Here is a 26301-nt window from a genome sequence, read left to right on the forward strand (position 1 = left end):
AGATGGAGTGTCCTTCTCACTGCAAAAACGTTCTTTATGATTCATAGGTCCTGGACACCCCCGTTAAGAACTAGAGTGCTCGAGCTATAGATTTTCACTGTCATAAAGGTGATAAAATGTATTAACCTAAGCAAAAATGTCTCTGGCTGGCTTCTGAGAACTCAAACACAACCAGATGCGGTGCTAACCGGCAGTGCTGGCATGGACTCGGATGGACGGGTCCAGGTTCTCAGCTGACATATATCAGCGTAGCTCCCCTGCAGCCACCCGGCCAGTCACCATCCAGCTGGGAGGGGAGGGCAGGGGAGGGGGGCTGCCTGCCTGCCTGCCTGCCGCACTTTGTCTGCCAGCACTGACTCTAGAAAAAAAACCCACCCAAATAAGCAGGAAAAAAGACGGGCTCCTTGCTTAGTTTTACTTTTCTTTGTGAACAATTTATGGACTGTTTTTTGACCGCTGAACAGTTGTTTATAAACCAGGGAGATATGAGAGACAAACAAAATAAGAAGGGAAAAAAAATCAAATAACCAACCACTCAAATTCAGAATAACTCTGTTCTGCCAGGTGATGACAGAGTTGCTTCAGACTTTCTCTTTGAAAGTGTATAGCTTGTACTGCCCAGTGAAGGAGTGAATTTATTAGCTGCTGAGAGAGCAGGGGTACTTCATTTAGAAAAGATAAGCTGGCAATCAGAGGGAAAAGTTGTGAGGTCTGTCCCAAAAATGAAGCTCCTTATGAAGTCCATCTTTGTCAGAACTTTGGGGAAGCACAGCTGCTGAGCTAAGAAGGAAAGGATAGCAGAGAATAGAAATTCTTTATTTAATTGTAGAGAAAAGTACATCCCCACATATGCCCCCATGGCCCTATCTACATCCCTATGTACATGATCTACTTATCTGAGTAATTTGTTTAAGTCCATGACATGTTATGTGAGAAGAATTATACATTCGCTGATTTGTTAGATGAGCTGTATCATTAGATTTTTGTTTGCATGACAGTAACTGCCCAAAGCAACCAGATAGTTAAAGCTAAAATATATATAGATAGAGTTTTTCTATTGTCTGTTCATAGATGTAAGTAGAGTTATTACCTCTAATAAGGCACAAGAAATGTTGCATCCTGGGGACTCACAATACCATCAGCAGGGAAGAGTTAAAGGGAGCAGGACTGTTCCCCGTTTGTAAGCAAGTCGGCTCTTGGACTGTGTTTCTGGCTTTGCCACTAAGGGTTTCTATGGTATTGGGGCAATCTCAGAGTTTTAGTTCACTGATCTGTAAACTGGATCTCCCACCGCATTTAGTGACATTGGGTTCATCTTTAAAGCAGCCTGAAGTGTGGCAGCATGGACCCATGCAAAGAGGCTGTGCAACTTCCACAGTTGGGTCTGATGTTTACAAAATGCTTTGGGATTCCTGGAAAGTGTGAAGGCTTGTTGTTCACTCACAGCAGATTGTGTCACAGATTTCCAGGCTAGTTGCCTCATAGACCTGAATTAACCAACCAAGCACTGGGAATATAAAATTTTTAAGTAGCATGAAATTGTGCCTGCTATTAGGGAAAGCTGATAAACCTTCCAGCAGAGCCAGGCTCCGTGACAGCTGGGAGGTTTCCCTTCTGCCTGCCCCTATCTGAAGATCACCACCATGACCTTCCCCACCTAAGCTAGGCCTTTGCTTAGAGGGGTCTTTATTTTTCTGTGGTATCTGCCTGATGTTTGAGTGAGCAATATGATTACACATGAGTTTATTGAAAACCCAGGCTGCTGCTGTACTAAATAAAATCAACACAGGCCCGGAATTATATAGGACAGCTTTGCATTTAAGTTTAATAGTTTAATAGTTTAATTTCACATTATGCTGCCACACATACCAGATTTTCTGCAACGTGACAGTAATGCTTGTTTCTCGTCTTTTTCTGCTGTTGGCAATGCAATACCTGTAAACTTAGGGTTTCTTCCTTGGGGCTGTTGCTTATATTTATGATGGCAAGGAGTAAAACATATTGAAACAGTCATGGTTACAATATTTATAGATTCTGAATGCATATTAAATTAGAAGCAAAGGAGAAGTGGAATTACATTTGTTTTGTAACACTGTACAGTTAAGGCCAGAACCATTCCTGCCAACACATCTGCAAATGTTTTAGCTCGTAGCTGAGAATCAGAGCAACATTGCTAAACATGGGTGGATGGTATAGTACAGCCCAAGTGTCACCCATTGAACAAGAACCCCACAGAGAATCTGGCTGGAGTAATTAATGAATCCATTTGGAAAAGTCAGTGCCCTTCAATTAGCCTGAATGTAGCAAAGCAGATGGGATCCCATCCTCCAGGGAGAAAATTGAGAAAGATCCTAAGAAATACTGCACTGGACTGATTTATCTGGGTAATTATAAGCCTCATTTGCACAAAACTGTTCAATATGGCTGCAGTGAGAAAATTAAGAATTTATAAAATGTTGATATGTGGCCTAAACTATCGGTGGTAGTGGAATCATCTGTCAAGCAGGATCTTGGTTCAGAATATTAAACTCATCATCAGCCAGGAGTGGCTGAAAGGCAAACTTGGCTGTGGAGCTGGGGGGCAGAGGGGATGCATTTCTCGTGAACCTTTTGTTAAAGGCTCCTGTAAGTTCATCTGCAGTGGAAATATTTGCTGCCATCCTAATTTGATGTGGTGTCCCACCTTGAAACATCCTGCAAGATTTCAGAAAGTGAAAGAATTCCTCTAAAGAAACTTAAAGAAAAGCAGCAAGAGAAAAATAAACACTGTTTCTGAGAGCATTGAAATAATGTAGATATTATAGTCTGCTGTTTCTGGGGCTAAGGGGGTATTTTGGCTATAGGGAAATTACTCTCTACCATCATGGATTTTTTCACATATTTTGTGTTGTTAGAAACACCTCATCTCAGATAGCTTCAAGCAGCATTTTGTACATTTGTGGAATTTGGAACTTCAAGAGTCAGAAGTCTTAGATTCTTTAGTGAGTGGGAAAAAGTCTAGTATTCCTAGATAGGCATTCCCATAGAGCAAAGAAGTGGGCCATGAATGGAGCAGGTCAGACTTAAGAAAAGTCAGAGGAAAGTTGTGTCAATACCTGGCACTGGCCAAAACCAAAGCAATTCAGCGCTGCCTGCAGTTAGAGAGGAGGGAGGCCTTGCTGCAGCCTCACCTCTATCCCAGCCCTCCAGAATGCTTTCCTAGTTTGGGGCATTTCTCTGTGGCCAAGGCCAGCCTTTTTCCCCCCTCTGTTTTCTTCCTCTCTCCCAAACGTCTCCTTTTCAATGATGGCAAATGGGCAGCACCCTCCTTGCCCTCTCCTACCCCCTCCACAGCCTGGTGCTGTATTGTGGCTGTGTGGTGCTTAGTTGCCAGCTGGGGTTAAACCACGACAGTTATTTTGAACACTATCCCCACTGACCTCGAAATTCCAAGTGTATTCATCCATTTTAGTGAATTAAAAAATCAGTTCTGGGCAGAATGTCAGACATAACAAATACTTTCAGGGCATTGAACTGGTGGCAGTAAAGCCATACGGCTCCAGTTGTAAGCCTGCCTTGTGTATTCATTGATGTGCATCATGTATGCTGTTAAATTTTGTATTTTTTTTCTTTTCTTATCTCAGGAGGCCTGATATAATGCAGTGATGAGTGCACTAGCCAGAGCAGCTGGGGCGGGATGTTCCCACTCCTGGTTGTCCTCTCAGCATGACAGCAGGTGGTCTGAGACTGGCATAGTTTGGTCTGTGACTGCACCTTCTTGCTCTCCACTGATAAATAAGCAGGCTAATTGAATTAATAAACAGATAGCTCTTTTTTCTGCCAGCTGGAGCACCATCAAAATGTGTGATAAATTATCTGTCAGTGCTTTAACCACAGGGAAAAAATGAAAAAACTAGCTGCCTCAACCTTTCCTTTCCAACTCTACCCCATTTCCCCCTTCCCCCATCCACACAAGCTACTCATTTGGTTTGCCTCCACCCTCCTCGCCCATGTCTTTTCTCCTGTGGCAGATCTCCAAAGAGGAGTGGCCATGAGAGAGTAACTCATTTGGCCAGGCCACTAATGGGTTATTAAGGCTGTAGGCAGCAGTGGGATGCTGACGTTCCTGTGGCTCACTGGAAAAGCAGAACAGAGGCTGTAGGAGTGGAGAGCATGTGTTTGGTGTGAGACTGCCCAAGCCTCAGCTGCCAGCACACAGTGATCTCTTAATTGCCCTTAAATTCTGAACTCCTGTGGCTGAAACAGAAGACACACGAAGGTCAGTGAGAGGTGCAACCAAACACAAGACACTGTTTAGTATCTTCACAGTGACATAGACAGTGGGATTGAGTGCACCCTCATCAAATTTACAGATGACGCCAAGGTGAGTGGTGCTGTTGACACTCCTGAGGGAAGGGATGCCATCCAGAGAGACCTGGACAAGCTCAAGAAGTGGGCACACATGGACTTCATGAGGTTCAACAAGGTCAAGTGCAAGGTCCTGCACCTGGGTTGGGGCAAACCCTGGTATCAATATAGTCTGAGGGATGAAGGGATTGAGAGCAGTCCTGAGGAGAAGGACTTGGGGTACAGGTGGATGAAAAGCTGGACATCAGCTGACAATGTGTGCTCACAGCGCAGAAAGCCATCCATATCCTGGGCTGCACCAGAAGCATGGCCAGCAGGTTGAGGGAGGTGATTCTCCCCATCTCTTCTGCTCTGGTGACACTCCACCTGGAGTCCTGTGTCCAGCTCTGGGGCCCCGAGTGTAAGAAAGACATGGACCTGCTCAAGAGGGTCCAGAGGAGGGCCACAGAAATGATCAGAGGGCTGGGCCGCCTGTCCTCTGAAAAAAGGCTGAGAGTTGGGGTTGTTCAGCCTGGAGAAGAGAAGGCTCCAGGGAGACCTTACTGCAGCCTTTCAGTACTTAAAGGGGGCTTTTAAGAAAGACGGGGACAAACATTTCAGCAGAGCCTGTTGCAATAGGACAAGGGGCAATGGTTTTACACTAAAAGAGGATAGATTTAGACTAGATGTAAGGAAGAATTTTTTTACAATGAGGGTGCTGGAACAGGTTTCCTGGAGAGGTAGGGGCCCATCCCTGGAAACATTCAAGGTCAGGCTGAGCGGGGCTCTGAGCAGCTTGATTTAGTTGAAGATGTCCCTGCTCATTACAAGGGGGTTGGACTGGATAGCTTTTAAAGGTCTCTTCTGACCCAAACTATTCTGTGATTCTATGATTCTATGGAGACGAGGCATCAGGAAGCCTTACACTGACTTACTGGTGTGCCTGCCGAAAGGGATAACTTCATCATAACCCTTAGTTCTGAATGTCACAGAGGTGGGTAGTGCATGAGGCTTTTTTGTTTTGAAAGAGAGGAAAGTGATGAGACAGAAGGGCTCATGATTACCATAATACAGCGAGAATGTGCCTGCCATCACCTCTCAAAATGCTGTTCCCTTTTGGAAATAACACATATCTGTGTAGAGTCCCTCAACAATCTTAAGTAATAGGAGATAAGAAAGATTTTGCTGCTTCACACTCTAGGTAAGACATACGTAGCTGAAATTTCTGTGGTGTTACCATGATTTCCAACATACTTCTGTAAGTGCTTGTGTGCCTTTGCTGGCCTGGTTTCCCCCACTGCATCTCCTCTATAAGCTTCCCAGTGAGCAGGCTGGAAAAGCTTCACAGTCCCTCTCTTTCTAAAGAAGCAAGAAATGTGAGGTGCTGTGGAGTAGCTGAGGAGTCTGAGAAGGGAATGAGATCACAGCGTTATGATCTTGTTCAGAACATGACATTTTTTTCTGGTGCATATGTCAAATGAATCAGACAATGGTGGTGTCAGGAAGATGGATAATGCTGTCGGCAAGGCCGGGTGAGGAGACAGGAAGATGTGTTAAGCACCAAAACAAGATGGTATTTATGCCTTTCTCTCACACTCAGTAAAAGTACACAAGAAGTATTAAAAAAAGGAAGGTAGGGCAGTAGCGGGAGCAGCCAATCCCTGACGTGCTTTTTGGAAGACTTGTCAATGCTGTGAAGGACAGTGAGCACGGACAGATAACCGGTGTGCAGGAATTGCCTGTTTCTGTGATCCTGGCAGCTGCTTCTGGTACGTGGGAAGGTGTCTGGGTTTAGCATTGCCCTGTCCCTGGGGGGAATGCTTCCCCAACACATGACCCGTTCTGCCTCCCTCAGGGTGCAGGGTGTTGTGGGGACCCTCTGCCTGCCTGTCCCCAAACAAGGCCCCTCTGCCAGGAATTTGCCTTGAAGTTGTTATTTCTGCCGTCTTTCCCTTCGGCAGGAGGGACAGGGAAGAGTCCACTGTCAAGCAAGGCAGGATACTCTGTACCTGTCACTTGGTGCTGGAAAGGAAATCCTGCTCGTGTGACAGCCACCGCAATTGTGGGTCTAGCCAGGCCCCTGACCTGTGCAAATTTATTCTGTATCCTGTGTCTTAGGAAAGCCAAATCCAGCTGTCCAGAAACGACAGGATGAGTCAATGGCTTACCAAGCAGGCAGCATCCTTCCCTTCCCTGGGGAAGGTTGGGTTTTTTTGTTTGCACACACTGCTCTGAAAATTTGATTTAGATTGCTCTGAAAAGCACTATTGCTGAAAAGTAAGCATACTGTGTGCAAGAGGTTCACTGATATATTGCATTTTAGTAAGTCATTGCTTGTCAGCTGAGCCATGGGAAGTGCGTGGGGATGCATTCCTAGCCCCTTCAAACACGAAGTAAAGCCTATTAGGGTAAATCACTAATTCCAATAAAAAATAATAGTTGGAGGTTTGATTCTTTTTACCTATTGTTTCACACTGCAGCTATCCTAAAGTGTATTAAAAAAACTCATGGCACTGGTAGAGTAGCTAGCTAGTATCTGCTAGAGGGTTGAGGTGTTGCTGTTCCCGGAGCCTCAAGTGGCTTTGAAATTCAATGCGTCTGACCCAAGATACTGCTGCTTAAAAGGAGCTGATACATGTGAGGTGATGAAAAACAAGGCAGCAACTTGAGCTGTGTACCAATGAAGGGAGATGGCATTGCAGGTGAAGAACAAAGGGGGCATGGTGGAGGGCAGCAGCCTGAGGGATGAAGTCATGGGGAGAATATGGGCAAAGGTGGGAGGGCATACAAGACATTGAATGAGGGTGTAAAAGGACAGTACATATCAACACTGATATGTTGAATGCTGAATATTCATGATAACTATGCAGGTAACTCTCAGCATAAATTATTTTTATTTTATAATAGTGAAAATTGACACTAAATGAACCTGTTCACACTCTTTATGGTTTGTATCTGTGTACTACATGCCATACCTGAGTACATGTGTTTAAAAGTCACTAGTCACTACATTTTCATAAGCAGATAATCGTAAGCTGTCTGATGAATTAAAATGTTATATCCATTTTTTTGAGTCAGATGCTGAAAATCAGCTTTTAAAAAATGGGGAAGTAACCCATAAAACATTCTCATTTTTTATGTTCCTGTACTGTACTTTAAAATCTAATAATTTCTTCAGAAAAAAAAAAAATCCATGACTGCTTTAAAAATGTTTCAGGAATCAGTTAACTTTAGAAATGCAGGAGAAAAATTATTTCACCTGAAACTAGGTGGTAATGAGACAACGTCTAATTACCTGCATTGAATTCTCCATTCAGTCCAATAGGCTAATGAACATGAATACGCTTTCACAAAGAGCCCTGGGATCCCTAATGGCTCTAAGTGGTCAGGGCTTTGGTTTTACGTTTCAGAGTCTGGTTGGTGTAATCTTGAAACAAAATCTACAGATCAGCTTGTATCCTCTACACAGTCAGTGTGTGTGTGTGTACGCCCTTGAGCACTGCACATCTGGGATGAAATCAAAGCACTTTTAAGTGCACATGTATCCCATTTCTGGCTTGCTAGTAGCCCTTTAAATGTGCTGGGTTTCATCCAGGAAAAACGAGTATTCAAAAATCACACCAGTGAAGGAAAAAACCCACCCAAGTTTTATATACTTGGATGGCATTTTTCTTTGAATATGAATGACTTAATCATAATCAGCCTTAGTGAGAGGTGGGCGATGAAAGTTCAGAAATCTTCTGACAGAGAAAGACTTTGAACCTGCCCTTCTTATGTCCTTGGTGTGTATATTATGCTGGTGAGAGAGAAGAGGAAAGCAAGCAACTTGCATCCTCGGCAAGAAACTGAAGTCACTCCTTAAGGGGTCTTGAGGCTTCAGAGCAGTATACTGCAGAGAGAATTTTATGGTGCTAATCCCATCTGATCTCTGAGTACAGATTAAAATATCCAAACCCACAGTGTTCCTTCCAGTGTTAGAGTCCTCTGATTTGAGGATTTGCTCCTTATCTGGCTTGTATAGGAATTTCCCCAAACTTCCTCTGAAATAAATTCCCACTTTTCTCATTTAATACATTCATAAATGTTCATTGTGTGCTCAGGCAAGATATATATAGCACAATGCAAGCACTGTACAAGCACTTCCCACTTGCATTGTACTAGAAGATGGGAACATGATTTTAGAAACCTAGTTACGGCATTTGCTTGCAGGAATGAGGAAGACCTGAACTGCAGCCCCTTTGCTAGAGGCTTTGCCAAACTGTTTTATGTCCAATGTGAAGAAGGAATCCCTAGTCTCTCAGTTTGGGAATGAGCTGTAATATGAGCATTAGAGAATAGATCTGGAAGATAGGCAGTATAGACTCAGGTCCTCTCAAGCCCAGGTTTTCTCACTGCCTTGCAGGGTGCTATTAGCAGTGTGTGATTTTATTGCCACCTCCTTTTTCTGTGTTTTCCATAGGTGACTACCTAGTATGCATGGGAATATCCCATAGGTTAATCTGGCAGAGTAACTAAGCAAAAGATTGTCAATTTGTAGAATTAGGATGGTGATGAAATATGTGCCTGCCTACTGATAGCAGGCACAGGCAATTAATCCCTGAAGTGTTAGGCATTTTGCTGTCAGAAAACTGCCCCTCCAGGGGTAGGTAGCAGCTAAGTAGCAGCTTTCCTTTTGGACTCTGGCACACAGAGGGGAAATCAAGCAGAAGTTGGTTGTATTTTTTGGATCCTTCCATTGGTATTGTATGTTGAAATTATATGACACCATTTGCCAGTAATAAATCACTTTGCTGTCTGTTGTGTGATTACATAATTAAATATCCCTTGTCATGGACATACATGCAGGGATTGACTTAGACTTGGTAGGAATTAGGGGCTTGAATTTTTGAACTTTACATTTCCTGACTTCTGTGCAAATCAAATCCAGTTGTTTAACAATGCATTGAGAAATGATTCATGCAAGAAATAATATATAGTCAGAAGCACAAACCATACTTTCAGTGTGTTTTCTGTCTTGATTATGATTTACATGTTCATTAAAAATGCATGTAGAATGGGAATTGAAAATTTAGTATTTTTCGATTTCTAATTCTTCAAAAGGTGGTGTATTGCACAAGGGTAATGATGCTTATCTCCTTTGCAAGATGAACAGGAGGAAATTGCTGGGTGGAGAGGAGATGTAAACTCACTTGTGTTTTCTGCGGTCCCTTGGAGCTGTAGCCGTTCTCAACAAAATACTGTCACCAGAAGATGGCAGTTCTGGCAGAGTACCCTTGGACCACCCTGGCTGTGACCTGCACTGGGTTACTAAAAACTGGCAATCATCAGGAGAGGTGTCACTGGGACTGATGTCACCAGGCAGTGTGGCTGCTCAGAGCTCCTCCATGCCTCAAGTTCAGGGACACTGAAACAACTCTTGCAGCTGCCCCGTCCTTAAGCAGCATGGTGTCTATTAGTTTTATTGCCACTTTGATTGTTTGCAGTTGATTCTCGTTGCTTTCTGCTGAAGTTTAATTCAGTTTGTGTTTGGAAGGACAAGGGAGCAAATCTGCTGGTTTTGTTAGAGGCTAAACTGCACTGGAGGCTGGATGGCGATCCATTGTTGGTGTTGTTACAAAATCCAACTAAGTAGGGAAGAAAGCACAAAGGAAGGGAAAAGTATAATTCAGATTTGCCAAACAGCCTGAGAATAATTAGAAGATTAGCAGTTTGGCGCTGTTTACTGGCGAGTTGTGAATTAAATGCATCCCCTTTTTCTCTTTACATTAGTATAATGCGTCACTTTGGTTCTGGACTTCATGTCCTTCACACACCTCTCACTCCTCCTTCAGTCAATACGCAGGACTGTATTTTACTGCACAAGAAATGCGGGAGCAAGCATTTAATGTGGCATCAGAGACTTTCCAATTGCCAGTCCCTGAAATGTGCTCGTAAGTATCTGCAGTTCACTTACTGGGTGGAGATGAATCGCCTCCAATTTGCTTTTATGAATGTGAGTGGAACATTTGCAGAGTGGTTTCTGTTATTTACACTGTGAAATGCTTGTAAGCAGCCAACTATAAAAGACCTGAGTGACATTTATGCTTAAGTTCTCTCATCGCAGTCATAGCTGAAGGAAAGGATAAAATTCAGTGTGATGCTCTGAAATGCACTGGGTGAAGTTCTACTTGCAGCTTTAGCTGCCACCAGCTTAAATCTGTTTATTCATCTTAGGTATGATGCTTAGAGGAACATGAGTAAAAATTAAAACTTGGCCACCACAGATGAGAAAACAGTATTAGTGCCACTGAACTCAATGGTATCCTTGCCATGAAGTTTGGTTTATCAAGAATTTTACCCTGAGGTTTCTCCCTAGTTGCAGATTTGTGGGGATGCTTGATGTCTGTATTTTTTTCTGATTTCCCACCCCTCTCTAGTCTCTTCTATCCCCTGTGGGGAACTTATTCCACCCCTGTATAACAGGGACTAGAATCACAGTCACTAGTGCAAGAAAATATCTTTGAGATCATATTCCCTCTGCCTACAGGGGTCTGATGTAATCTCTTGATAAGAATATAGCAGACATTAAGCTGATGCTACAGCTGGTCTTGTCTCTTCTGTGATTTAGTGGGATTTGTGCACGTGGACCAGAAGGGGAAGAGGTTTTTTTTCTGAGTGCAGCAATGCATACTTATTCAAAACAATTCAATCCTATTCAAAACCAGCACTCCATGTCTGTCCCAACCTAAAATTCAGCTGGGTGATATAATAGCATATTGTTTGATGCAAACACAGACCACTCAAGTAATAACATCTGTAAACTTGGAGACTTTTGTCATTTCTCCACTGAAGAATAAATGGGAGAAGGTTGTATTTTATTGTCATATACAGATTGTGGCTTATAATGTAATATTTATAGCCTGTTGTATTACAATTATATCATGATATAAATATGATAAATATTTATATACAATATGAAAACCCCCAAATTATTTGAGTTTTCAGTTGGGGGAAAAGCAACCTTCAAATTTAGAGTTTTATTTATCTTTTTTTCTTTCTTCTTCTAACAAACTGAAAAAAATTCTGTTTTTCACTAGCAATTTTGGAGAAAAATAGGTGGGGCGAAAAACAAGGCAACCTTGAAATACAAGTCATGATAGAGAAAAATAAGAAAACATCGAAATTGTGAACTACAAAGTACTGGGGAAGCTGATACTATTTTTCATTCATGATCTGAAATGCTTGTAGCCCATTTTTAGCAGACTTGGAGCTTGCCCAAAGATGCTCAGCAAATAAATTATGATATATATTGATAAAAGGAAACATCAAGCAATTCACTGCACCATGATGTCAGGCTTTAGATGGAGGAATCACTGTGAAAACTGTCTGTTTCCAAAAAAACCCCAATATTCCAGGTACAATGATAGCGTCTTAGAGGTGTCAACTTCATATTTCAGTGGGGTGACTTCAGAGTAAATGTGTCAGTTAGGGTTATTACCATGAGCAATAGTACAGGGAATGCAACACTCATACCTACGGAGCATTAGTATCCACTGTTTCTATTTTCTCCTAAGCATCAAAGATGAGAGTTTATGTGCTTCTCGCTTTCTGTAGGATCAAAAGGGAATTTTCTTTATTCACTTGATCGGAGGCAATTCTCTGTGAAAGATTTATCATGTTGTCTGTGTCGCTGATAGCCGTTAATGGAAACAACAGGACTGAGTGGAAAATCAGCTGTAACTGATGTTAGTCACTATGTTAATTTGATGAAATAATAAAAATAATCAGTAAGAACCAAAAACCAGGTAAGACGAGCATTTGCATTTCCTCTTGGCTTGAAGTTTGGTGGGGATTTTTTTGAAAATTGCGCTGTAAAAGGGAGAGAAGAAGGATTGTGCCCTAAAAACCACTGCCACTGAGCTTAGCAGAAATTTTGGGTTTTGGTGAGAGCAGATGTGAGCAGTGAGTCCTCTGTTTCAGCCCCAATTTGCGAACTGCCAGGTACTCGCAGGCTCTGGTGAAGTCAGTCACACAGTTCCTGAAAAACTGAAGGGCCACAGGATTGGGTTCTGGCTTTTGCTAATGTAGTCAGTCCAGTAAGCTCAGTTCTGATGCCATTGCATTTTATTTGACACTAAACTAAAACAGCTGTTTGCAATTAACACATATAAAAAGAACAATAACAAAAAAGCAGCCTGCCCTTCCAGCTCTACACATACTCAATGCAAAGAAAATCACCAAGTTCTGGTGAATTTCCTTCCCCATGCTCTAACTAAAACATCCAAGACAATTGATCTTGCTGAAGACCAAACAGAAAAAAAGATGTTTATCGTTCCCCAAATGTTTCTGATGGGCAGCACTGACTGGTTAATGGAAGATAAAAGTTGCTCCGGGTGTGTGCACAGTCAGGACTCTCACTGCTGCAGAGCTGATCTAAGCACAAAGTTAAAGGGAGTCGAGGACCGGGCGATGGCTGTTGCTGCGCTGGGACGGGATGAGGTGGAGAGCTGGTTTCTTACCAGGACTGGGATCCAGGGCAGCTGGCCCACCCTCCCATTGGGAACAGTGAACAAGGAGCCTGTAAAATACACAGACCAAATGGAAATGACCCCTATTGACTGAAACCAGCTGCATGTCAGGCCTCTCACTGTCTCTCTTGATTTGCTATCTCAAATAAATGGATGTGGTAGAAGGGGCTATGGAAAGAAAACAAAATAATTTATTCTCCTTGAAGTCACGCCACACTAATAAGCCACAGTTTTTACAGCTGAAAAAAAAATGTTTATTCGCAGATTAAGTTTTTCCCTCCTTTTTTCTTTTTTGGCTTTGAAAGTCTGCAGTTTAGAATAAGACATGCTGTAGTTCACTTTCAGAGGTCTTTGACAAATATGGCATTGGTAGATGTTGTTAGGTATTCATCACATAAAACTGCTGGCTAATGAGAGCTTGGTTGTTTTGCATTTTGATTCAGAAAACAAAGTTACAGCAGCTTTTGTTGGTGCTTTGGCTTAGATCTGCATGGTGGCTCAGCCCCATGGAAAAGGTCTTAGCGAGTTTTGAAGCAGAATGACATGCAGAACGACTTGACTTACTAATGTGTTGCTTTCCATATTTTTTTCCTAATACACTCCTGGGTAACACCTGGGTTATTCTGAGCATTGTGAAAAGCTGCTTGCAGTAACCAGGGTAGCACTTTAATTCAGAAACATTAAGGACGACAGCTGCTCAAATCCTCCATTTTATACCCAGGATGGGTTACTGCTATTGATATTAGACTGAGCTACATTCTGACTTTAAGGATAAGGAAGGAGATCTTTAATCTCATCGATCCCTTTTTGAGAAGATCATCAGGTTGTGACACATGCTGTAGTACGGTCATGGTTTGATAGGTTTTCTTAAGGAAACTTCTTAAAAGTCATCAGTCTAGTTTTCCTTCATGCCTGCTGAGGCACTGATGTGTTTTGCAACAGTTTCTTTTCTTTATTTTTAATATCTTGTTCAGCCAATTGATCATTAGTGAAATAACCGACCAAATTTGGATTAATGGATCTATTAGAGTGTCTCAGTGAAAGGACCTTCATGATATCTGCAAAAACAAGGGAGACACAAAAATTTGAGGATGACACTCTGAACTGACCCTGTTACTTCTTTTTGCCTTCCACAACCTTGGTTTTATTCCTCTAATATTTGTCTTTATTTTTTCTCCTTAAGAATTTATTTCTTCCTCACTCCCAGGTGCTCAAACACCATAGGGCAGCAGCTTTGAACACAGGACCCTTTACCTGTGGCCTTGCAGTGCAGTTGCACAGATAGGTGCTATTTCAGTATAAAGTAGATTGAAATTCCCATCTAGAGGTTCCGAGTGTCCTGAGTGTCACTCTCTTTGCTTTAAAGACAAAACCAAAATGCAGTTCAATCTATTGCTCCTCCACTGGCAGATTTTAGCCATGTTGGCTTGTAGGATATTCTGACTATCATCTGTGACCCACAGATATTACTATGGGGAAAGGCACACCTCTGTTCCATGTACTACTGCTGTTTCTTGCTGGCTGTTGTATAGGTGGCATCTCTTACTGATGAGGTCTCTGCTATTTATTATGTCCTCTGGTTGGATAATGAATTATGAGCTAGTTGATGCGTTATTCAGATCATGCTAATCTGGCATCAGGTGATGCCATGGACCTCCTTCCTTCCATTTTTATCTTACCATTTTCTGCTGACTAATTACTTGCATTAGTGACAGTAAATCAAGCTTCTTCAAAAATGTAAAGAGTTAAAGAGGTCTTGGGTGGCTGCATGTGAAGAACGTTCTAAATTGGGCAAGATGCAGAACCATGGATGCAAAGAAGGTTTCTATGGGTTTGGAAGGAGCAATTCTAGCTGATATCTGTCAGGGTCTATCTTTGGCACACTCTTCTAGCATGCCAGTGATTTCACTAGTTCAAGGATAGGATGACACTAGCAAGGTGTCTGTATGCCAGTACAGCTCACAGCTTTGGGACAACTCTGTAATTGCACTAAAAGGGTACCTTTTTTGTTCTGTATTTCAGCTATTGCCTTAATACACAAGGGTTATATCCTGCAGTCCAAAATGTGGCAGCCCTTTGCATTGTGCTTTGGTGTGTTCAGGTAAAAGTGAATGAATCCCATTGATATTAAGGAGAGTTTTTCCCTGGTCAGGACTCCGGGGTCCAATCTTGTAATAGTACAAAACATGAGGAGTACAGAACATAGAGAGAGATTAGAATCTGATAACAACACAGCAGACTTTCCAGCAAAGAAAGAGGATCAGACCCTCATTATTTTCCTGTCTTTCTGATGAAAGAACAGGTTGGGTACTGGTACAACTGTAGAATATATTTGAGCCTGAATTTAAAAAACACATCAATGCAATATATTTATCAATGACTCTTTTAAAATAATATCTGTAGAAAAAAAAAAAAAAAAAAAAAGAAGGGAACTTTGTTTCACCTTTATTTTAATCAGACTTTCCTTTTTAAAAGTTACAAGACTACAAGCTTGATGAAGCTAACACTACTGAGCTGGCCAAAGAGAAAGGATGAGAGCCAGTTATTTTTCCTCAGCAGCACAGTAGGAAATGTGTAACTGTTAAATTTCAGTTTGAATGTTTATATCTTTACATATTTACAGTGGAAATCTAGATTAGAGCCCAAGAGCCCAAGAATATGTTCTTTCTCAAACTGAAATAAAATGCCTTTTATCAAGGGAACAGCAAGAAAAAACCCTAAACAAATCTCAAAACACAGGACGAGGCACCATTTCTACAACAGCAGAAATCTGATTCTGATTGCTCAGATCATCATGTGTGAATGTTGAATTTTCTGCCTTGTTCTGTTCCAGAGACTGAAGGCAGCACTGACTCATCATCCTGCCGCCATGTCAAACGGGAATATGAACACCATGGGTCACATGATGGAAATGATGAGCTCACGGCAGGACCAGACCCCACACCATCATATGCACTCACATCCTCATCAGCATCAGACACTGCCACCTCATCACTCATACCCGCATCAGCACCAGCATCCTGCACACCATCCTCATCCTCAGCCTCATCACCAGCAGAATCATCCCCACCACCACTCTCACTCGCACCTTCACGCACACCCGGCACATCACCAGACCTCGCCGCACCCCCCGCTGCACTCAGGCGGACAAGCACAGGTAGACCTTCATGCCATGTGGCATCACTGACTTTTGCTGTTCTGTGAAGTTAAAGTCTGATCCTTGTATTGTTTCTTCTTGCATGCATGTCTTGGTAGATACAAGTCCCTCAGGCTACTCATAAATGTCTGCTATCGATGGTAGGGAAGCGCAAACTTTATTCAGAAAACAGGATGAAGCAACAACTTGCTTTGCTGCTTAATTTGCTAGACATTTGTAGTATCTTTATAACGAGCTCCAGTGTTTTTCAGTGCTCTAAGCTCTGCATATTGCCACAAATCCTTTTATGGATGAGGTTTATTTTGGAGATTTTTATTATGTGTTGCTTAATGTGCTTGAACCCAAACTTTTCAGGCCAAGATTTAAATAGCTGTATGTGTTCTATGTGTGTGTGTTCGAGACTGGAGATAGAGGTAGTTCTAAGGTATGATACACTGGCTTAGAGGAAAAGAAGAAATTATCCAGACCCTGTGAAGGGCATAGCAGCCCCACCTGCAGAGTGTGAGAGAAGGCCAAAATTAACTGAAAGAGAGGGCAATAGTTGGTGGATGTTGTAACAGGAGAAAAAGATGGTGAAGCCAGTCCAAGGAGAGAGATTTGAAACAGAAAGGCAATTTTGAATTTTATTCAAATGATGAGAACTCAGTGAAGGTCTCCATTGAACGAGATGGAGGTCTCAATTTTTGGACCAGGTATATTGGCTGCAGCAATTTGGATAATTCAGTATCTGAACTGAATGTTTCTTGAACCAATGAACTACTTTAGCAGAGTAATTTTTAAGAGGAATTCTATTAATGTCTTAAGACGATAGGCTTCTGCATCAGGATCGCACAAGAAAAATAAAGCTCTGGGGGCAGTGACTGTAACATGTTAGGTCTGGGGAGCAAATTTAAAGAAGACAAGCAGGCAGTGCACAGAATGAGGACAAAGAGGAGTGCCAGCCATAAGAAGTTCAATCTGTGAAGTATTGTGTTGCTTGCAAATACCTTTCAGACAAGCTCTTAGAAAACATTAAAGAAAATGAGAGGATTTGGCTGACATCCCAGTGTCCCACAACATTAACTATTTACTAACATCTAGCTTTATTATTGCAGAGGCTGCAAGCACATGGGATTTCCCTAAACCATTTGCTAATGTAAAATGAATTGTCAGCTTTAGAGAAACAGTCTAAATAAGAGAGCAGCAGACTCCCCTGTGAGAAGATGTCCAGAGCTTTCGTAAGTTTAGTTCAGTTTTTACTTTGTGAATTCAATTATTTTCCCATCTGTTAATGAGTTATTTTCCTTGGAGTTGTTTAAAAACTCCAATAAAGAGAGGTTATCTCATAACAGAGAAACCAAAAGCAACCTGATGGCTGTCTTGGAGATCCATGAGAGAGTAGGGATAAAGTTGTGTTTAGCAGACTGAGGACTCCACGGATGAGATGGAGGAAGTCACTTAACCTCTCTTAGGCTTTTAAGACAAGAGTAGTAGCACTGACACCTCACTGAGGGGTTGGGAGGATACACATGTTAATGCAGGTGAGGGAGTCAGATACTATGGTATGGAGCACTGCTGCAAAACATGCATATTACCACTTTTGACAGGTGAGGAGAAAGCAGCTACCAGGGAAAGCAAACCTCATGGTTTTAAGGGTAAGATCAGTGAGTCAGTGGCCCTCCTCTGGACCCTCTCAAGCAGGTCCATCTCTTTCTTACACTTATTCCACTTGAGACAGCCTAGACCTCTTGTGCTTTGTATTCCCCATTAGCTAGGCACCCCCAAAGACTTGCAGGTGAGCAAGAAGCGATGCGGGCACTAGGGTAGGTGGGTTGACTGTCAGCCACAGAGCTCTGTCAGATTCACCCTGTGTCCCAGCACCACACAGTCTCTGGAGTCGGGCCTGCGCAGTCAGATGAGCTTTGCCATGCAGAGCATGTCACTGGAGGTAACAGGCCCCATCAGGGATCAAGGAGGACTTCGTCTTGTCCATAGGTGTAAGTGTTGCCAAGAGGATGGGAACAGAGGGTGATGGAGTAGGAATTCTAGGGTCAGCATCTTGCTGCACATCTGCTCCTGTGATGCGAAGGCAATCGTGATTTCTGAACAGATGCATTAGTGGGGAGAAAAGAAGGATTTGCTGAGTAATAACCACATGGTTATTACTTTCTAAACTCATCCATAGTTCCCATGGTAATGGCCTCTTTGGGGGGTCAGATTGCTCCAACAGTCGTTAATTTTATGGTGCGTTTTACTAATTATTAACCTCCTTATTCTTCTGAGCCAGATTCTTTCATTCCAAACCACCTGTCAAATGACAGCATGGTCCACGGTGCTGTAAGCTGTGTGCTCCCATGTCGAGACTGTTGTTATTCTACAGCACACCCTTCTGTAATGTCAGAATTCATTGCATGCTTTTCAGCTACCTTTTTGATGCACAGGAGCCCAATGAATTATGCTTTCGTAGAATGAATGAATGGGTATTAGTTTTGTGGTAAGTTGCAAAGAACAGGGAGAAATGCAGGATCAAGCATAAAAGTAGAAATCACCTTCCAATAGGTATGTTTCTGAGAAAGCAAAATATTTTATCAAGTCATAGCTATGTTGCCTCAACTACTACAAAAATTATACTATTATTCTTGTGTTGGTCCCATGAAGGTTTCTTCACATCAAACTTACCAGAGTGATAGCTTAAGCAGAGTGGGGGTGTGGATGTTGTTCCATTCTCTTAGCTGTCCTACATTTGTCTTCATTATGGATACATGATTAGCATCCTCTTAAAAAAAAAAAAAAAAAAAAAACCACTCAATTTTAATATATGTTCATTTTCTTTCTTATGTCCCTAGGCAGGGCAGCGAAATCCTACTAGAGAATGATGCTTAGACAGTTACTAAGATATAGCCTAACAGATTTTAGGGTTAAGAGATATCCAGTAAGAGTCAGTTGATTATCCCACATGTCATTATTAGTGATGTAATGGCAGCCTTTATAATTAATATCTGCCAGAGATGGAGAGAAGATTTTGTTGTTCTGAAAACGCCCTCTGACTGCCCAAAGACTGACTGCTACATTGTAAAAACAAGATGACTCACTAGTTATTCAGGAGAAAATGACCATAGGAAGGTGAAAAAAAAAAAAATTGTATAGTAACCTTTTTCTGCCTGTGTAGCAGACCCCACTGAGAGAGTTAAGAACCAAGAATTTTGAAAACTGAATGGAAAAGGAGAGAAATGAGTTAAGGAAAGCTCTTAGTGTCCGGAAACAGAAATAACAGATGTCTGAAGTCTGGAAAGGTGTATGTGAGAAAATGAAAGGCCTTTGATGAGATGTTGACATTAAAAAGTATCTCTGAGGCCTTGCCCTCAGACATACTGCTAAAGAGGTGGCGTGCCTGGCCCTGGTGGACAAGAGCAGCTGGTATCCCACAGCAGCGATTTCGTGGCAGCAGCTTGGGGGTGCTGTTGAGGGTGGAGGCTGCGGCTGGCAGTCCTGCGTGGTGCTGGTGGCTGCAGCCACTGCACCTCCCGTAGCCCTGGGACTCCAACTCCTGGCGTGGACAGAGGGTTGGAGATTTTACCAGCAAACATACAGAGTTAATACAAGCTGAAATTTTAAAAATCAGTCAGAAAGTGCGGGGTGGCTTATTTATTGTTAGAAGGTTGTTTTTTTAAAACATTTTTCTGCTCCTGCTAGAGAGATTCCCTGACTGTGCAACATAAAGATGGGAATAATTCAGCTTTATGCAAAAAGCGTTATCAGATGCACAGAATAATTACACATAAAATTGCCACTTTAATTGACACAAGTCAGCTGGGAGATGGAGCAAGCTCTTCTTTGCACTTTGTGGTGAGATTCTAGACAGAAAAGCGACCTTCCAAGACGATAGTATCATTTTAATTTCAATTTAATTGAGACAGACAGAGGTGTTAGGCAAACACATGTTAATTGCCGCAATTGAAATTCAGGGCTCAGCCTGACAAAGTGCTGAGTACGTCCACTCCCTGGAGTCAAAAGGAAGCACCTTAGAGGTTTGGGTCTTTGCCAGAACAAGAGGGTTAATTCTGAGTCAACAATTCAGGTTTCCAGACTTTTCCAGACTGTGCCGGAGCAGCGGCAGCAGCTCCGGCTGGGACCTCTGGGTTGGGCTGAGCCCTGAGCGCAGTCCAGAGCCCCGTGGCCTGTCCAGAGAGGCAGGAAAGCTGTCCAAAAGCTTGCTATTCCCAGGCAGCTGAACGTTAAGTCTGATGCTTGTTCCTGATAGGGACATGGGCATGTGTTTCATCTGCCCAGGAGTCATAGCACAGACTGCGTGGGGCTGCCCCCACCACATGCCTTTTCTGTAATGGCACAGGCCAGTTACTCTCAGGAGCAGGATCAATATTATCCTGCACTTGAAAAAGCATAAATACAGATTTTTCCATAGTTTTGTAGCAGCGGGGCTGGATGTGGTGTGCCTTTACTGTCGAAACCAGGCTACTCAATATAAAGGAGGGTAGCATCTACGGGTGTCAAATGGAAGCACCTGATAAGGGAAATATCCCTTCTCCACTCAGTGCAGGGACGCCAAAATGCAAGTTTGAGTTCAGATACCTAAATCCCTTCTTTTGCCAACAGCTGAGGGGCACAAAGGTCTGCTGGCCTTGTGTGATTCCAGCCTGTGGCTTCCCAGCTCCACTCAGGTACAAAGAGTGCGGCAGCTCCTGTCTCCAGAGGCAGTAAAAGATGAAATAGAAATGTCCTAAAATTTTGGAGGCAATTGGGGAAAAAAAAAAAAAGAGAGAGAGAGGTAGAAATAAGGCCACTACAGTCCTCTGCTTTGATTAAAACAGTTGCTGAGAGAAACTTGACATTTCAGGTTTGAAATAGGTGGTGGCAGAGAAAGTACCTAAGTTAATGTTTTTAATAACTAACTGTAAGGGGGAAAATATTTTCCCTACTAATATTGAGAGGATCATTTCAAAAAAATCTCCCCATGGTAAGGATTTGCCAGCAGCTAATTTCAGTGGCATCTGGCACAGCTTTTTGACTTGTGCCTGTTGGGGAGCAGTACAAGCGTGTGAGATTTCCCTTCCCATTTCAGCATCCCCCTCTGTAACTTCACCCCCTCACCGCCCCTTGCCAAACCTCTTCTTCCCCGCCAGGTTTCGCCAGCAGCGCAGCAGATGCAGCCCACGCAGACGATACAGCCGCCGCAGCCGACTGGAGGTCGCCGAAGGAGGGTGGTGGATGAAGACCCGGATGAGAGGAGGCGGAAATTTCTGGAAAGGAACCGAGCCGCCGCCACGCGCTGCAGACAGAAGAGGAAGGTCTGGGTGATGTCACTGGAAAAGAAAGCAGAAGAGCTCACCCAGACAAACATGCAGCTTCAGGTGCGAGCCACTGTCTGCACCCCCGAGGACACAGAGGGGCTCTTTGTGCTCGGAGGGGCTGGCGGTGCCGACGGGCCCTACCGCCTTTGGGCTGCCCCCGCACAGCCAGCTCCTAGCGGGAGTGTGGGCATAATCAAAGTTGATTAATCGAGATGTGTGTGCTTCAATTAAAGAAATAATTACATTTTAGCAGGATAAGCCAGGAAAAAGCTGTCTTGGGATTTAGAAGCCTTCGCTACATGGAGTTGTATTTATTTTCTTTTCTTGTCACTGCTTTTTGTGGGGATTTTTTTTGGAAGTGGCATTAACTCAGCTGTAAAAGACTTTTTCAGTGAAGGGCATGTAGCTAAACCCCCATCCAAAGCCAGAGAGATAGGAGAGTAAATAGATCAGTCTACCAGTAAAGAAAATTAAATTAATAGATGAAAATACCCTGAATATGATAATACAAGCCTTTCTTACAGTGCTGCCCTTCTTATGATGGACACGGTACTTCTACCCCATCCAGAGGTGTGCCCGTGTGCTGCCATGGGCAGAAAGACCATTTGTTTAATGGCACTCCCCCAAAACATGTTTCCCCAAAACACAGAGGTGTGAGCAGCACCCAGGCGCCAGCTGTAGCAGAGCTCTAGGTGTCATGTGTAGGTGACAGCAGCCCTGACACTGTTTCCCCGAGTGGGCAGGCTGCCATTTGCCCCCACGGGTCTGGCCCCTGTGTTCTGATGCAGAGAGCCAGAATATTTCCGGAGTGGATTAAAACATTGCCTCCAGTACCTCTGGTGCTGTGAAGTTAGTTCATTTGTCAGTTTATGTCACCAAATCTGGAAGCCAAATTGCCTTCAGAATAAGTTATAAAATAATGTCACTGGCAAATGCTAACATAAATGCAGCACACAAGTACCGAGCACCACTTTTCCTCAGTTCTTCCGAAGTTATGGAGCAGTTTCTGTGGTTTTGGGTTTAAACTTTGCAGAAGAGCCTGGTTTAAGCTTTGTGGCAAACCAAACTATCTCTTTCTTTTCTAGAACGAGGTTTCCATGCTGAAAAATGAGGTAGCACAGCTGAAACAGTTATTGTTAACACATAAAGACTGTCCGATAACAGCTATGCAGAAAGAATCGCAAGGATATCTAAGTAAGTAGCTGGTATGTTTGCACTGTCTCCATACACCTCACAGGAAAGCAAAGTTTCCAATTCTTCCCTTCAGAACCCCTTGTCAGTCATATTATCACTTGAACCTGTCTTCTCAAACATCGTCTGAGCCATCCAATCTCCTGCCCTAATTTATCCAGCCCCACTCAAAACCGAAACTGCTGGTTGCAGCTCACACAGCAGAGCTAGCTTTCCCCTCCCCTCCCTTCTGCAAGGAGATGCAGATGGATGGACGCTTGCTCCCCCGTGGAGGATCCTGCTTGAACTCACAGCTCCAAACCTGCAAGAGTCCTCCTGGGCACACCACTGCCAGCACCTTAAAATAACTCTCAAAAGGAAAGTTAAAAAGGAAAACATTAAAGTCCCCTCCAGCGAAAATGGTACTGTGCCCTGACCGTGGTGCAGACCAGGCGTGGTGCAGGTTTTCAAGGTTTGTTAACTCTTTTTTGACTCTTACCTTTCTTTTTTCCTTTTTTTTTTTTTTTTTTTCTTTTTCCAAAAAAACCTCATCTAATGGAGACATTGAATCAATTCTGTCTAGTTGATGCATTTTAAGAGAGTGGTAATTTAGGGACAAAGTCTTTGCTTGGCTCTAGAATGGCTCAGAAAAGCCTCAGAGTTAATATTTGCTAGATTGCGGCATTTTCTTAAAATAGAGCCCATTTCTGTCTCCTCTGCATCACTATGCATCTGGCTCTTTAACAGTACTCTAAGGAAAAAATACATAATTGCATTACATGCCTATCAACTGTTGCTTGAATTAGATTTTCTGTGCTGCAGTGCACTGTACTCCAATTTTGATTCCTTCTGGAGCAAATAAAGCATTTAAGCATCCCAACTGGTTTTATAGACCTTAAGATATTGGACTTTTTATCCCGACATTTTTTCATAATCATTAAGGTCTTGGACTTTTTTCAAGGTCCCAACTCCTGAATTCAGAGAAGCTGGCTTAAAAAAAATACCAAAAACTGCAAAAGGTCAGAAGACACAACATGTTGGATAACAGTGTATTTTGAAATCCTGGGACTTGTGCATGCCTCAGGTTGTTAGTATTGCTGCCGTAGTAGCACATCCCTTTTCCAGGAGTGTCACCCAGCCTGGGCTTGTTAATTCGGATGGAAAAATGAATGTGTGTTGTCTCTGTGCCCTCGCCCCCTTCCCAGGTCCTGAGAGCAGTCCTCCTGCGAGCCCGGTCCCAGCTTGCTCCCAGCAGCAAGTCATCCAGCACAACACCATCACAACATCTTCCTCCGTCAGTGACGTCGTGGGAAGCTCCACTCTCACCCAGCTCGCCAGCCACAGAACAGACATCAACCCCATCCTTTAAAAGTGGTTGATCAGAAACTGCTAGGGGAGTGTGGTAGCGTATCAAAGCGTCCTCTGTGCTAAGGACATTTGCAACCGTAACTCAAGCCTGGAAGATTCCTCAGTTCTTGAAAGACTTTGGCTTTCATTTTTATAGTTATTAAAATGTCTTTTATACTTAGTTACATAAAAGGGAGTTATGCAATTAATATGCTATCAGCTTGAGAAATGCTTTGGTGCTTTCTCCAGTTTTTTTGGTACCAGTTACTTGTTTATAAACCTAACTGTTTCTGTACATAGTCATGTTTCCTTCTCACCAATCTAGCCTGAAGCCTCAGAAATACAAAGTTGTGTTAAACTGCAGCTTGTTAGCCAGTGTGAGGCATGAAAAGTATTAAACAGAGTCATACGTAGGTAACTAGGAGTAATTAGGCTATAAATATATAGAGAGGGCATCTGCTGACAGCATAATAAAAAATGAGTTAGCGTTGTGCTATCAGCAGACCCCATCTTGCATTCAGAGCCTCTTTCAAAGCGGTTATATAGCATGTGGCTATCAGGACAAAATCAAGCCCAAATAACGTGCTCTTTTGTTTAGCCCTCCCCCTTCTCCTCTCTCCCCTACCCTGGCCTTTTTCTCCTCCAGTTATTCTTACACCTTCCTTTTCCCTCCCCAAACCCTTTTGATCCCCTAGCTTTTTTTTTTTTTCTTCTTTTTTTCATTCCAAGGCTTTCTCACTTCCTTCTTTTTTTCTCGAAGAACAGTGATGAACAAGCAAAAACTTCAAGCCCACCTAAAAACTGTTGGCGCGGCTGCTGCTTTCACTAGCTTATCACCCACAGCTGGGCTGTGCTGAGCGTTTGGCTTTTAAAAAATAGAAATGCTCCTGATTTAGTGTTTTTAATAAACAGCAAAAGGCGAAAGCAGTGCACCCCCAGGTGAAGCAGGATTGAGAGCCAGCTGTGTTGATGCTAGCAGCCCTGTAAGCTTCTGTGGCCCAGTAGAGGCGTAGCAAGCAACACCTGAGAATCACAGCAATTCTTTTGCACTGCCAGTCATTAACATAGAAAAATCCATGTAGTATATAATAATTTGGAAAAGTTCTGTTCCCTAGCGCGGTTGCGTTGTTCTAGCAATGAAAGCTAACAGCCTCAGGTTTCATGGGCTATAAATGAGAAATAAATCAGCGTAACGGTTCTGACCGGTTGGAAAAACGCCATTTTTAATTCCCAGGGAGAGACCTGCTCTCTGCAGGCATTCCTTTAAGCATCCACAGACTGATCCTGAGCTGGCAGACAGCAGTGTAGCTTCACTGACTTCAATGGCACTTAATGCCCGTTTACCACGGGTAAGGAATTGTCTCATTAGGACGCTAAATAATTTTTAGAAGGCAGGCAACCGCTAAAATGTGCTACAAGAATGGCAAATCCCAGGGCACTCTGGATAAAATTCAGTCCTGCAAAGAGGGTCTGGAAAAGAGCCTTGTGCCACAATTAAGGTTTTTGTTTGGACTCTGGGCCTGCCCCTCAGCAGGACTGATTTGCATCCCCGAGTGGTACCAGTGATTGATGGGAAAATCAGACTGAGATGATGCCAGTTAATTACGCTGCCTTGCTGTATATTGGGACCTGATTTTGCTCTCAAATCTGTCAGCAGCAAAACCTCCCGCTGCTTACCCAGGGAGCGCACTCTGAGCTGGTGATAAATGTTCAAACATTTTGAGCTACATCTGAAATAGCAAAAACTAACTCACATTATTCCGGGCAAATCCTCTAGCCCTGTACACACTTTGTTCTAAAGTGAAGTTCTCCTCCTCAAAGACTGTGTCTTTGATTTTTAGAGGAGTCGTGGGTTTTAAAAGGTTGTCTCTTCTCCGTGCAGGAGGGAGAGTGAAACAACTGAAGCGTGAGGCACTGTAAGGAGCAGGGCCTGCCTGGAAGGGAAAGCAAAATTCTGAGGATCATTCATTTCCAAATTAGTTCTTATCTTAGTAACTAACTTTTTATCAGTATTCTTTTCTTTAACAGCTAGCTTTCCATTTATGCAAATACATTCAAAAGAAGATTTTTAATGTACAGTGTAAATCTTGACTTGATTATATAGTCTAAGAACCAAAAAAATTACGAAAAAATACAAATGTAAAGGATTTTCTATTATATTTTAGACAAACATATACTTTTAAAGTGTTTTAAATACTGAAACTATAATTTTTTTTAACCTCCAGTTGTAATAGCTAAATGGTTTTGCTTCATCATGGCTCCCAAGGGAACTTTTTTCAAATATGCAGTTGAGCAAAACGTTCCAGCTGAGTATCCACAATGTAAAAAAAACCCAAATAAGCATTTCCCCTGTGTCTGAATTTCATCATTCACCATGAAAAAGAAAATGCCATCGCAGGGTTAATTTAAAAAACTTTCCCTCTATATGGATAGTACTTAAATACATTAAAAAATAAAAATCAAAGATGTTGGTAATATTAGAATACCCAGTTGAGCTACACTGCAC

At 42.7% G+C, this 26301-nt stretch overlaps 1 protein-coding gene across 1 annotated transcript in view; it reads left to right on the forward strand.

Moving 5' to 3' along the window:
* Nucleotides 1-25061, forward strand: part of CREB5 (cAMP responsive element binding protein 5) — a 257787-nt gene extending 232726 nt beyond the window's left edge. Inside the window, exons 8-11 of the mRNA XM_074898084.1 lie at nt 15667-15990; nt 21111-21338; nt 22364-22472; nt 23654-25061. Coding sequence (XP_074754185.1) covers nt 15667-15990; nt 21111-21338; nt 22364-22472; nt 23654-23817 — 825 coding nt within the window. The 3' untranslated portion in view covers nt 23818-25061. The remainder of the gene's footprint in view (nt 1-15666; nt 15991-21110; nt 21339-22363; nt 22473-23653) is intronic.
* The last annotated feature ends 1240 nt before the right edge of the window (nt 25062-26301 follow it).

Source organism: Athene noctua, chromosome 2 (assembly GCF_965140245.1).
Source record: "Athene noctua chromosome 2, bAthNoc1.hap1.1, whole genome shotgun sequence".
NCBI classification, from domain to species: Eukaryota; Metazoa; Chordata; class Aves; order Strigiformes; family Strigidae; genus Athene; species Athene noctua.